The sequence below is a fragment of the Urocitellus parryii genome, chromosome 14 (genome assembly GCF_045843805.1).
Source record: "Urocitellus parryii isolate mUroPar1 chromosome 14, mUroPar1.hap1, whole genome shotgun sequence".
NCBI lineage: Eukaryota > Metazoa > Chordata > Mammalia > Rodentia > Sciuridae > Urocitellus > Urocitellus parryii.
In genome coordinates this window covers 66,880,722-66,893,914 of record NC_135544.1, presented here as the reverse complement: position 1 = coordinate 66,893,914, position 13,193 = coordinate 66,880,722, and the positions used below count along the sequence as shown (strand labels likewise).

At 39.6% G+C, this 13,193-nt stretch overlaps 1 protein-coding gene across 3 annotated transcripts in view; it reads right to left on the bottom strand.

Moving 5' to 3' along the window:
- Erich1 (glutamate rich 1) overlaps positions 1 to 13,193 on the bottom strand; it is a 78,652-nt gene that overhangs the window by 36,916 nt on the left and 28,543 nt on the right. For all 3 annotated transcript variants that reach the window (XM_026380249.2, XM_026380250.2, XM_077792586.1), the window contains exon 3: positions 9,205 to 9,339. In XM_026380249.2, the coding sequence (XP_026236034.2) occupies positions 9,205 to 9,339 (135 nt within the window). The remainder of the gene's footprint in view (positions 1 to 9,204; positions 9,340 to 13,193) is intronic.

Here is a 13,193-nt window from a genome sequence, read left to right as displayed (position 1 = left end):
CCCCAGATGCTAAGATGCAAGGAAAAGGGGAATTAATTTACTGTAAAGATGTTTTCTAAGTTCACTGAAGAAAATCAACAGATAATGCAATAGAAGGTGCTGAATTTAGGTAAATGATTTTTTTTCTTCCCCCTCCTCCTTTTTTTTTTTTTTTTAAAAGAGAATCTACGTCATGCTCTCCTAAACAATAGATATTTCAGATGGATCAAATGTTTTGTGTGAAATATATAAAAATACGGCACCACATGAGGATAATTTATATGTTTATTATCACAATTGTTCTTTTTTAAAAAATATTTTTTGTAGGTGGACACAATACCTTTATTTATTTATTATTATTTTTTTATTTTTATTTTTTTTTTAAAGAGAGAGTGAGAGAGAGAGAGAGAGAGAGAGAGAGAGAGAGAATTTTTAATATTTCTTTTTTAGTTCTCGATGGACACAACATCTTTGTTGGTATGTGGTGCTGAGGATCGAACCCGGGCCGCACGCATGCCAGGCGAGCGCGCTACCGCTTGAGCCACATCCCCAGCCTCCTTTATTTATTTTTATGTGGTGCTGAGGACTGAACCCAGTGCTTTACACGTGCAACTGCTCTACAGGGAGCCACAACTGCAGCCCACACAGCAGTTCTCCCTGGGGTAGAAATGGCCCACGTGGAGCATCCTGGGTGCTGCCTCCTCGGGAAGGTGGATGGCCAGCCGGCTCAGCCTCTAGTGGACGTCAGGCACTGCCATTTCAAGTTGGCTCACTCTATGGGGGTGATGATTTTTCTTATTGGTTTATAATAATGTGTTCTATTTTAAGGAAATTAACTTATCTACCATGTAACATGCAAATATTTCCTGTTTTTGTTCCTTTTTCAACTTTGTTTATAGTGTCCTTGGCCATAAAGAAATTTTAAGTTTCTTCATGGAAAAGCTGTGAGTTTACAGTTGTTGGAACTAGAATCCCCCCGGGACCATTTTCTCACATGAACATAGAGGGGATGTCCTATCTAAACAATTGGCTGAAATGTGAATTCACATTTTAGGAATATAAATTGGGACTGCTGTTCCAAAGACTCTAACACCTTAAAACTTGGGAACCTACTTCCATTTCTAAGAATTTTCTTCAGGAGCTGATCAGACACATCTGTAAAACATAATGATGCATACATGCCTGTACAAGGGTGTTTATATAAAAAGGTGCTAGCGTAGAAGAGAAAACTAGTTATAAACAAGTTATTCTTAAATTATATTTAATCCTTCTTGAAAAAAATGATATATCTCTATATACTGAAAAGTAAAATCCTCCATAATACATTAAAAGCAGTCTATAAGACAGCATATACAACATGGCATGATCCACACAAAACCTGCATATGTATACATAATATGCATGGGGCAAGATTTTAATAGATGCTGTCTCAAGCCCTGAGGTGATATCTCACTTTATGTATAACCTCTGCAATGCTTGATTTTTCTTTGATTAGCATTTTTGTTTTTTTTTTTTTTTTTTTTTTTTTTTTTTTTTTTGATTAGCATTTTTGTGATAAACAAAATATTCTCCATAGTAGGGAAAACAACACCCCCTACCCCCAGCCCCCAAAGGTCAGAGCATATAGAAAAGGAAGAGCCTTCCTTCCTAAAGGCTTGCTTGTTTTTTAGTTTAAAACAAAACATTCTGGAGAGGTTCCAGGACTTGTTCTGGCACCAATTGCAGGCAGGGCTTTTGCCCTTTTCATTATGAGACCAGCCTCTGCAGCTACTGCTGTGAACAGGTCCAGTGAGGAGGCTCACCTCTGGTGGCACTCAAGCTAGCCGCCCCAACAAATATGCCTCAGCTCAGTTTCTTCCAAATGACATACGTTTATCAATTAGAGAAAGGAAGGATGTGTGAAATCAGTAAAGGGAAATGGAAGAAATAGCTAATATAAGTATTTACTTTAATTGGGGAAAAAGGATACTCAAGTGGTGGTCCTGACAGATGCATTGCAAACCAAGTGAACACACTTCAAGTACTGCCAGCTCAGGATTACCAATGTTTTCAACAATGCACATGCAAGACATCAGGCTCCACAACTGCCTGAGGGTCCACTGGAGAGCTAGAGTTGAAATTAAAGATCGTAGTCATGACTCTGTTTCTAAGGAGACGGAAGGGGATCAAGGCTTGTTGCTATCTGTTGCAAAGCTGACTTCTCAGTCTAGCTACTCATACGTGTTAAACAAACATGGGGCAGAGCAAGCAGCACAGAATGAGACATGAAGATATAAATGTAAAAGGCAAATCTGTCATAAAATGAAATGTGACACAAGGCTGCCTGAACACAGAATGTTCATACTAGGAGAAGAGATGAAATAATGAAGGTCCACAGAGCTTAAAATCAGACTTTATTGGAGAAGACAAGAATTCTACAAAGGAAAAGTGAAGTTATTTCAGTTACAAAATAAAATGCATCAGTTATTGGAACAATACATAATAGTTTCATACCAACAGAAAACCAGTTTTATGAAATACAGAACTCATGCAAGTGGAAATGCAGTATCCAGTTCTGTTTTCAAGACTGCTCTCCTTGACTTGACTCACTGTGATAGTTTAAGTACAAAAAGATATGCCTTCTGATGGTCTTGATGAGGCATGTCAAGATTAGGGTGTGGGAACAGACATACTCACCTGTGCTGATGACGTTCCCATGTGTGTTCACACACAAGTACATGCCTAACCCTTGCTAGTGAAAGAAGATGCAGAGACAGGAGTCACCATGGCTCAGAGCTACACTGGGTTTGAGCACCTCAAGGCTTGACATAGTAATAATGAGTATGGACAGCAAAGATGGTGTGACACTAGACAAAGCTGGAGGGGCAAGACACAGGTTTTCAAACTCAATGGAGATCTTGAGGAGGGAGCTCAAGTCTAGTTAGAGTCCAGGAGGCCAACCTGCCATAATTAAATACAGAAGAAGCATTCTCCATGTAAAATGTGAATTGCTTAATGACGGGAGCTCAAGAGAGTTTACAAAAGACTTTCAAAAGCTTCTCCTCTAGTTTTTAAAGATCTTCTTTCTTCTGTGTCTTGCTTTGTGTCAGACACCCACGCAAGTGGGACCATGCACAGACTTGGAAACACAGAGATATGATGTTCTCCGGAGGGGGCTTCATTCAAAAGCAAATACCAGCACCTCCCACAGGGACTTTCACCTCAAGGTCAGAACTACTTGCTCACCACCCACATCGGGAGACACCCCTAACTGCTGCCATGTCTCCTCTGTGTAACAGTTAGATACCCTGGTGCCATTCAAACTCTTTCCCTTATTTATTTATTTATTGGTACTGGGAATTGAACCCAGGGTGCTTAAACACCGAGCCACATCCCCAGTCCTTTTTCTATTTTATTTAGAGACCGGGTCTTGCTGAGTTGCTCAGGGCCTGGCTAAGATGCTGAGGCTGGCTATGAAGTCACGATCCTTCTGACTTAGCCTTCCCAGACGCGGGGATTATAGATACGCACCATCAGGCCCAGCTTTCCCTCATCTTATGCTGGCAAACTGTCACTAAGACTAACAGCTCCCACCTTGGAAACCCTTCAAAACAGTTCTGTATTTTCTCTATCACTTGGTGGGCTTCTCATTTACTTCCCCCAGAATGAGAAGGTCTGGACTACAAATATGGTCCTGCTACCCACTGGACTCACAACGGGGCATGGATCCACACAGCAACAGGACAAATCTATGCCTCCTCCATGTGGAATACACATAGCTTGTCACTCTTCTACAAGGTTTTCTTGATACCTCTGCTCGTGAGTCCTCTGTGTGGTCCTGCTTCCACCTAATGGCTGACTTGTGCTTTGAGATCAGCACCCCAGGCCCTGCTCTGCCTTTTTCAGACGGGGCTCCCAGGCTCCCTCTTCCTGTTCCCTCAGGACCACCTCTTCTTTGACAGCTCACCAGCCACTACCATGATGGCTTGCATATGAACCACCCCAACCAGTATGACCACCTGGAAGGCAAGGTTCCTGTTTGCCATCTTCATATCATGAGGGTCTAACATAAACATCTAAAAGGCACTTAATAAAGAGAACTAGTTATGGAACATTGATGATTATGTGTATTTCCAAAAAGGGAAAGACGTAGCTCAGAAAACTTAATGTCTTCAGGAATTAATCTAAAAGGAATGAGTTACATAATTCAAAGGCAACTATCAGAAAACAGAGGTCAAGGAAAAGCAACTGCAAATGAATGAAAACAATGAAAGGCTAAAGGCTGAGCTTCCCGGTAGCTGAAGAATAAAGGGCATCAACAAGAAACACACTCATGTCCAGTAAGTATACCAGTTCATAAAATCCAAACATTTTTCTGAATTTTTATGTAAATGTTAGTGATTGCACTATGCTCAGTAATAATTTTTTTGTGGGGGGGCATACTGGGGATTGAACTCAGGAGCACTCAACCACTGAGCCATATCCCCAGGCCTATTCTGTATTTTATTTAGAGACAGGGTCTCACTGAGTTGCTTAGTGCCTTGCCATTGCTGAGGCTGGCTTTGAACTTGTGATCCTCTTGCCTCAGCCTCCCAAGATGCTGGGATTATAGGCGTGCACCACTACTCCAAGCTAAGTAATAAAATTTTAACAGATCGTTTTATAATAAGCAAAGGAAAAGAAACAATAAACATTCTATGTCTTTAACTAATCTGCAATAAAAGATGAATATAAAAATGAAACTCCAAGTCAGTATTTTTTTATGGACAGGTACAGTAACATAAACCAGGTATATGGCTTTCCTATGGTCTGACTTGATACAAAGAACATATTTCCAAAACCTAATGAACTTAATGATTCATGTTTTCTTTGAACTGAACTCTCAAATACTGGAGTTGGACTTTGGATGAAAACTTGACAGCTCACCAATACGCACTTTTCTTGGTGGTGCACCATTTAGGAATGCTAAGGATAAGAGATATTTTCTTCTTAAGTGATTAGACTTGTATCTTACTCGGGTGCTCAGGAACATGCTTCTGGACAGTAGTAAGGATGGGACACTTTCTAATCAGCAGCTCCTACCTGTCATGTGTATCTACTAGACATCATCTAGAGTCTCCAAATCCTGTAATGTGAGTCACCCAGAGATGAATGTGATTCAGTATATTCTGAGGACAAACATTACTTATGATTCTAGCCACCCCAGAGGAATTTTAATATAACTGCAATAGATTATATAACTTCATGTAGGGCAGCATCCTATGAATGTTCCAAGACAGTGAGCAAAGCAGTGTTCCTGCCAAATAAATGAGTTAACATGCTAAAGAAGATTGGTGTGCATTTCCCACAGAAAATATGCTAAAAGCAAGGCTCTCTTTTGGTATAATCTGTGGAGAGAATTGTTCTGTCACTAGTAGCCAAGGGTTCACAGGCTCTTTAGAACATGAAACATGAAGAGAAATGATGCCCTGTGGAAGAGGAAAGAGCAGGAGCCTCCACTTACCTACGGTTCTGCTGCAATTTAAACCACAGCCCAGGTGGGGAAAGTTCTCTGAAAAAACCCCATTTGCATAAAATTATGCATTTTAAGACTGGAATTCAGGTTTAACAACACCACTTCCCTTTCCTACAATTCTGCCCACCTGCTCCTAACTAATGATAAACTTGAAAGAAATCGGAGTCTGTGAAAGACAGGAGGCAGAGTGGAATGAACTGCTGAAATCTGGGTCTTGTTCTGGCTTCTGAGCACAGTACTGTCTTCATCACAGATACACACAAGCCCTGGAACAAGTTTGATAGTTAATAAGCACTGGATTCTGACTTTTCACAAGGCACTGGGCCAGGAACCAGGGAAAATGAGACAAAGAACATAGTCGAGTCCCATGAAGCTCAGGACTGACAGATGCAAATATGGGCCTAGAGTAAATGTTATAATGAAAGGCCTAGACTAGGGGTTCAAAGAAGGCTTCCTGGAAGGAGAAGTAGCCCCTGAGTGCCATGAGGAATTCAGATGTCACTGTAAAGGCCAGATGGGTGGTAGGGGTGCTAAGGGCAATCAGTGTGAGCTGCCCATGGACTGGTACTTACAGAACAGGTCTGAGCAAAGCCCTGAGCACAGTGTGTGGAGGAAACTGGCGGGGGCCAGAAATGGTAGCAGCCAAGGCAAACATGAGCCAGGTCTTATCTTTCACAGTCTTTAAGAAGTTACCATCCAGGTGATCAGTTGATTCTGGAAATTCAAAATAAAATCAACGACTGGAAGTACTTCTTTGAAAAGTAGGGACACTCTGACATTTTCTTTTCCAGCTTTAGTCCTCATGTTCTCTTTCCTTAAAATTGCAACTGAAGAAATTCAGAACCTCTTCTTTCTTTCCTCTTCAATGTCTCTATGTCTTATTCCTGTACGATCCTTGGAGGTGGTCAGAAAGAGGTGTATATCCTGGGCCCTGACTTTTTCCTGCTGCAGGCTCCTAGCGAGCCCCCTCAAGGCTCCAGGAAGGCAGCAGGCCTACCTTGGCATCATGCCCCACCTGCCTGATGCAGTACAGTGCAGAACTCTGAATATTCTTTCATTATGGAGGACATAGGTAAAGTAAGTAAACACTGCTGATTCATACCTTTCCTCCAACCTTATCTACTCCAGTGTTCTTAAATGGTCTACTTCATGGGGGTTACAGTAAAAAAAAAAAGGGAAATAAAAATGTTTAGAGATAAGCTATAAGCATTCAAAATATCAACTTCCCAGCCCAACTTTGATTAATAAGTGGTTTAAAACTGTTCTGAAAAACTGGGTTAATGGTTTCAGTTCATGATAAGTTATTAAATTAACTAATAGGACCTCTTGTAGGAGCTATTCCACAGAGCAGACGGCAACCATCCATGCTCCAAAAGGCCTTCTGAGGACAGTGCCAGATGGTGAGGGCAAACACAAAGTTGGGATCAGGTCAGGGAGGTTCAGAGGCCCCATCTGAGGAAACAACTGACAGGTGTAGGCCTGCTGCCAAGCCCTCATGCCCTTGCCCACCCACTCCATGGCAGTGATCATTATTCACCATTTCCTTCTAAAAACAGCTCCCAGGGACCAGAAAGCAAAGGAGAAAATGAAGTAAGAGTATTATTTTGCCCAACAACTTCTAAAAATGTTACTTGTAACAATGTATTCGAAGTTTCAATAATGTTACCATTAAATGTGCCTAGGTGCCACAGCTATTTAAATATAATGAATCCTAATTGCTCAATTCTCCTGTGTTTTTTTTTTAATTTTGTAGTTGTAGATGGACAGAATGCCTTTATTTTATTAGTTTATTTTTATGTGGTGCTGAGGATCAAGCCCAGTGCCTCACACATGCTAGGCAAGCACTCTACCACTGAGCTACAGACCCAGCCCCTCTCCTCTGTTCTTTGTAGGGCAATTAGGTTTGTTCTCACCAGCCCATAACTGTTCCCAGAAACCTGTCTGGAGGAGGTGGCACAGGCTACATAGGCCATTGGAAGAAAGTAATTACTTGAGGGACCAGGACCCTTGATCACGATGAAACAGTTTATGTAAGAGAAATATCTGTCTATGTAGCACTAACATCTTTCCATTTTCCAGAAGTTTGTCCTAGCTTAGTACCACCAAACAGCTTGGGAGGTGCTGTTAGCTTACAGCAAAGAGAGGCTTTCTCAACCAGAATCCCTGTGGCCTCTCGTTAACAGGCTGCCTGCAGGGATATCAGCAGCACAGCTACCTTACATTGTTACTGAGCACAAGTGAGGGCCAACTATATACAACAGCATGTGAGTAAATCAACTGCATACAACACGGCAAGGCTGAGAGCCAATTGCATACAGTGTATGAAAACCAAGTATATATGAAAGCAGATGAATGAATGAATGAATGATTGAATGAGAGTTAAATGTATGTAGTAGCGAATAAGTGAGAGCTAAATATACACCACAGCACACAAAAGAGAGCCAACTGTATACAATGGCACAAGGATGAGAGCCAACTGTGTACAATAGCACATGAGAGCTAACAATATTCAACAGCAGATGAGCCAACTGCATATATTGCCAGATAAATGAACTAACTGAATACAAAGACATGAGTGAAATAATTCCCAACAAAAATGTGTGAATAAGAACCAACTGCAAATAATAGCATGTGAATGAACCAAACATATTTTCTTGTTCAACACATTAAGTACATAATGAATTTACTCACCAGAGTAATTTATATCCATAAGAACACAGTTAAACTTTCTAGTTAAAGAATTATCTAATAACTGTATTTCAAAGATTTTCAACAAAGCTTGAAATAAATGAATATACAATGCCTTAGTTATCCCACTTTTGATTTTATGGTCTCTGACTCTTTAATTAGGAAGGCAGAAAGATCAGTATTAGAAAACTATATTTATTTCCTTCCTTCCCACCTTCCTTCCTTTCTTTTGGGTACCAGGGATTGAACTCACGGGCATTCAGCCACTGAGCTACATCCTCAGCCATATTTTATATTTTATTTAGAGATAGGGTCTACTGAGTTTGAATACATGATCCTCCTGTCTCAGCCTCCCGAGCTGCTGGGATTCCAGATGCGCACTACCACAGCTTACATTTTCTTAATATTCAAATTAATTAAGGTTTATAGTGTAGACTTTCTTAGTGTATACTTGCTAAAGTCATCTAGGGAAATTAGATGTATATTTTTCCAAAGAGATACAAAATAATTTCATTCCTTGATAAAAAAATTTTCAAAAGCTTGGAAAATTAAAAAAAAGTTCTATTAATAAAGACAAGTACTATTAATATTTTGACGTATTTATTCCAGACTTCTAAGTTCCCCCACTAAGTATTTTTTCCTATTATTACAAGTTCTTTTATAATCATTTTTTTAATATACCAGGGATTGGTATATTACTAGGTATATACCAGGGATGCTTAACCACTGAGCACATCCCCAGCCCTTTTTAATGATATTTTATTTTGAGACAAGGTCTCGCTAAATTGCTGAGGCTGGCTTTGAAATTGTGATCCTCCTGCCTCAGTCTCCTGAGCCACTGGGATTAAAGGTGTGTGCCACCCTGCCTGGCCTATAATCATTTTAATAGTTGTAAAATATGTATCTGTACACTCTGTGGTTGTTACACAATGATATGGTTACCCATATTCCTCTAATTATAAATTTAGATAATTAATTTGTGATACTAGAAAATAAAGATTTGTCTGCAAAAATTTCCCCTTTCTTCCCACACAACATTTCACCTTCTGCATCTGGACCACTGGAGGCACTCTCGGAATCTGTGCGGCTGCTGGGCTCTGGCAAACAGGGAACATACCCCTCAGGAGGCAAACTAACAGTATAGAGCCGTCGTTCAGGCTGGATCTTAATGTCACCATCTGTAAAGAACAAAGGGAACTGATGTGCACTGGTAAATATTACATAATGTAACCACACATTTATTTGTCCTGACTACATGAGAATTGTTTCTCCAAAAATATTCAATGAAGATAAAATAACAAATAGCTCAATAAAATCTAACCACTGACATAAATACCACTTTTAATAAACCAAGAATTTCACCAAAAAAGTGAGTCAATTATATATCTAGCCAGGAGAAAGGAACTTCTATGATTATTTAAATGCACATTAAGTTACTTATAAACTTCTGAGTTTTCATAAGATAAAAAATAAAACTATCTCATGAATATGAAACAGAAAATATAATAGTCCACAAAACATACCATTCATTATCATGTCATGAAACTTTCAACATTTTGGTGCAGTTTTTCCAAACCTTTTCTCCATATGTATTGATAACGCATATATACTGGGTGTACATACCCACAAACAGTCATAGACAAGCATGCACAGACATGTATGTGCACTCACACAGAATATATGCAGACACAGACACACACAGATGCATACAGATATATACAGACATCCAGACACATCAATGCCCCCTAAAGGTATACACACTTGTATGAATACAGAAACACAGAAACATATGCAGACACATAGGCACATGGGATCATGCCACATGTATTATACATTTTTACAGATTATAGTTAACTGTTCTCTTAAACTCTGCACATGGAGGCAGACTAGGCCTGTCATGCATGGTTGCTATGACCACCCCTACTGCCTACTCTTCTGCACACCTGGCCACTTGGTTCCTTCATATAAATTCCTACAGATGGAATTACTGATTTGAAGGGTATTAGCCTTTTGCTGACTTTCTATATGTACCATCTAGAAAGGAAACTAACTATAAGAGGGCTGCTTTCTTTCACACTCTTTAATATTGGGTAGTATAAATCTTCTTAATGCTCACATTTTCATTTAAAAATATGGCAAAGTGACTCTCTTATGTTTGGCAAACATGCATGAATATCCCAATTAGTGTTTAACAGATGAACATTTTATTTTAAAACAAACAATAACAAAGATGAAGCAAAATCACTGAGATATATAATAGAATATATGGTTTCAAGATATTTAATATAAAATATTAAAAGTAAAAACTTTGAAACATTTTGAAATACCTCTGCTACAATGTATTTCATTCTCTTAAAGCTAAGATGCCACAAATGTAGTTAATTTGATTCACCACAGTTGATTAATTACTATGTCACTCTCTGCTAGAATCAAGGGCAGATGGAGACGTGCTTCTGAGTATACTATCTCTATCGGTACCATCAACATTTGATCATTTTTTACAGAATATTTTTGGAAGTTTTTAATCAGCTAAATCTTTCTTAATAAGAAAGTTAAATAGAACGTAGAAATGTCATTGTTCACTTAATTATTAGGATGAATATGGGAGGTATCATGGAATTGAAGCATGAGATGATTCATGCAATGGAAAATTACAATGAATCTAAGAAGTTTTTGAAATGCATCATGGTAGGCAGACAGAGTCTTCTGGGAAGCCACATGCTGACTTTACAAGCTAGGCTTTTGAGCTGCAAAAGACAACACTGTCATCATCAGAGGTGTCTAGGAGAGGTAGGCAACTGTTACCCAAGGTCTTGGTCTGCTTTTCTGTAAGTAAATGTATCAGGTAATCTATAGTAACATCTATTTCTATTTCTATATTCTTTCCAGGGAAAAATGATTTGTTGTGATGACATTCACCCTTCTAAATGTTAGCCAATATACTCCATACTCAGTTATAAACAAGGAAGACATGGGTCACACTTTGTGGAACAGCCAACAGCCATTTGAGTCTCCAACCCACCATCTTCACCAGATATGTGGAACATTCAACATCTGAGCTCAGCTTTTGGGGATTGCTAGTCTTCCAGGGGAGTGATAGAGACATGGAGAGGCAAGAGGGATGCACTCTCTACTTGAGGAAAGTCAACAGTGGCATATCCCTAAGAAAATACACAAGAGGTCGGAAGTCCCTAAGTGTTAGAAGGGACACACTTTGAGCAGCTCTATTGGTTTTCTATGATTTAATCCAACTCACTTGGAACACAACCCACTGATTCTACCTCTTGCACTATCCCCAACCCCCACCCCTCTTTCCAGCTATGATTTGGTAGAAATCTGCTTATGTCTACAGAGCAGAGTTCCTTTCTCTCTCTGTCCACCTGGCCAATACCAGTGCTGAATACCATAGAACCCTCACTTCCTCTCTCACATCTGAGAGCCTACAACTGTCACCTTAAGTTCAGGACCAGGCATCTTTATGTCCTTGGTGCCACATGAAAACCATCTTGCTATCTTCTCTATAATGGCCCTTACTCTTGACTCACTGTGAAAACTAATAAAATGAGAGGGTTGGGTTTGCAGCTCAGTGGTACAGTGCTTGCCTAGCACATATGAGGCAATGGGTTTGATGCTCAGCACCACATAAAAAATAAATAAATAAAATAAAGGTATTGTGTCTGCCTACCAAATAAATAAATAGATAAATAGATGAATAAAATTGGGAGAGTTACACAGATGTCTGCCCCCCACAGTAGATGCCACAAGGACTTTTCATCAGACACAGTGACTTCCAACTTGCCCTAGGCAAGGTCATCTCGTCTCCCCAGATAGCACTCTAGTAACTCCTCACCAATTGGCCATTCTTCTCCAAATTCCATAAGGCCACAAATTCTTCTTAGCCACAGTGGTTTCCAAGTTTTACAAAACACACAAAAATAAGTACTTCTTTAGTATGGTCAAGAGTCAGTTACATTACCAGGACTTTCACCAGTTTCTGACGTCTCTTCTTTTCCCTATCATCCCTGCCTCCTAATCTAGGTTCACTTTGTTTTTGCTAAAACACACTGGATTGTTTTCTTGGTTAGGGTCTGTGGGTGGTAAAATCTCTGGTTTGTAGATATGATAATATCTTTCCCTTGGTCTCTATGTAAGATTTTATTCCTGACATTTACTTGATAGACAGCTCAAGACTACACACATGCCTGATAAGCCTCCTTGCCACGTCCGCTCTGGGCTGACTCCCTCCCAGGAGGAATCAAATACTACTATGTATTGTGGATTCTTGTAGCTATCAGAATTAATTCAAACAAATAAATCAACATATAACATTCCTTTTTCCTTCCTTTATTTCCCCCAGAGATAAACTCTCTCACTGCCTCATACACCTTCCTACTCATTTCTGTAAGTCATGAAGGGGCTCAGATCCCTTTTGTTGACTGCATATGCTTCCAGAGGACAAATGTGCCGAAAAGCATTTCACCATCCTTTCATCATTGGAAATTTAGACTTTCCAAATCCCTCTTTATTCTGAACACCACCATAATGAATAACCTTGAGCATGGCAATTCTGCATATGTGTTACTCTGCAGGAAAACTGGCTGGAAGTAAAACTGCTAGAACCCAGGTGTGTGTGTTTGGAGCTAACGATGTCCATGGTGTATGTTCAGGCTTTAGACAGTCAGATCTGCTCACCTGCCTGCTCCTGACCCAGGGCATGAACGAAAGTTTGACCTATGACAACAGGGATTCCAACACACTCTTGATTTGTTTCTATTATAATCAGAGATAGAGCATCTTTTTTTCAGGGATGAGAGATTTGTATATCTGTCTGTGAAGTGCCTCTGATGCTGCTTTGCCCAGAGTTCTTCTGAACTTGTAGTCAATTTCTTATTAACACGTGAGCTTTTCATACATTAAGGAAATTAATTCTTTGTCAGTACCAATATTCAAATATTTTCCTAGTTCATTGTTTTCTGCCTTCATGGCCTTTTGGCAATGCAAAATTTTGCATTTAAAATAGTATAATTAGAGC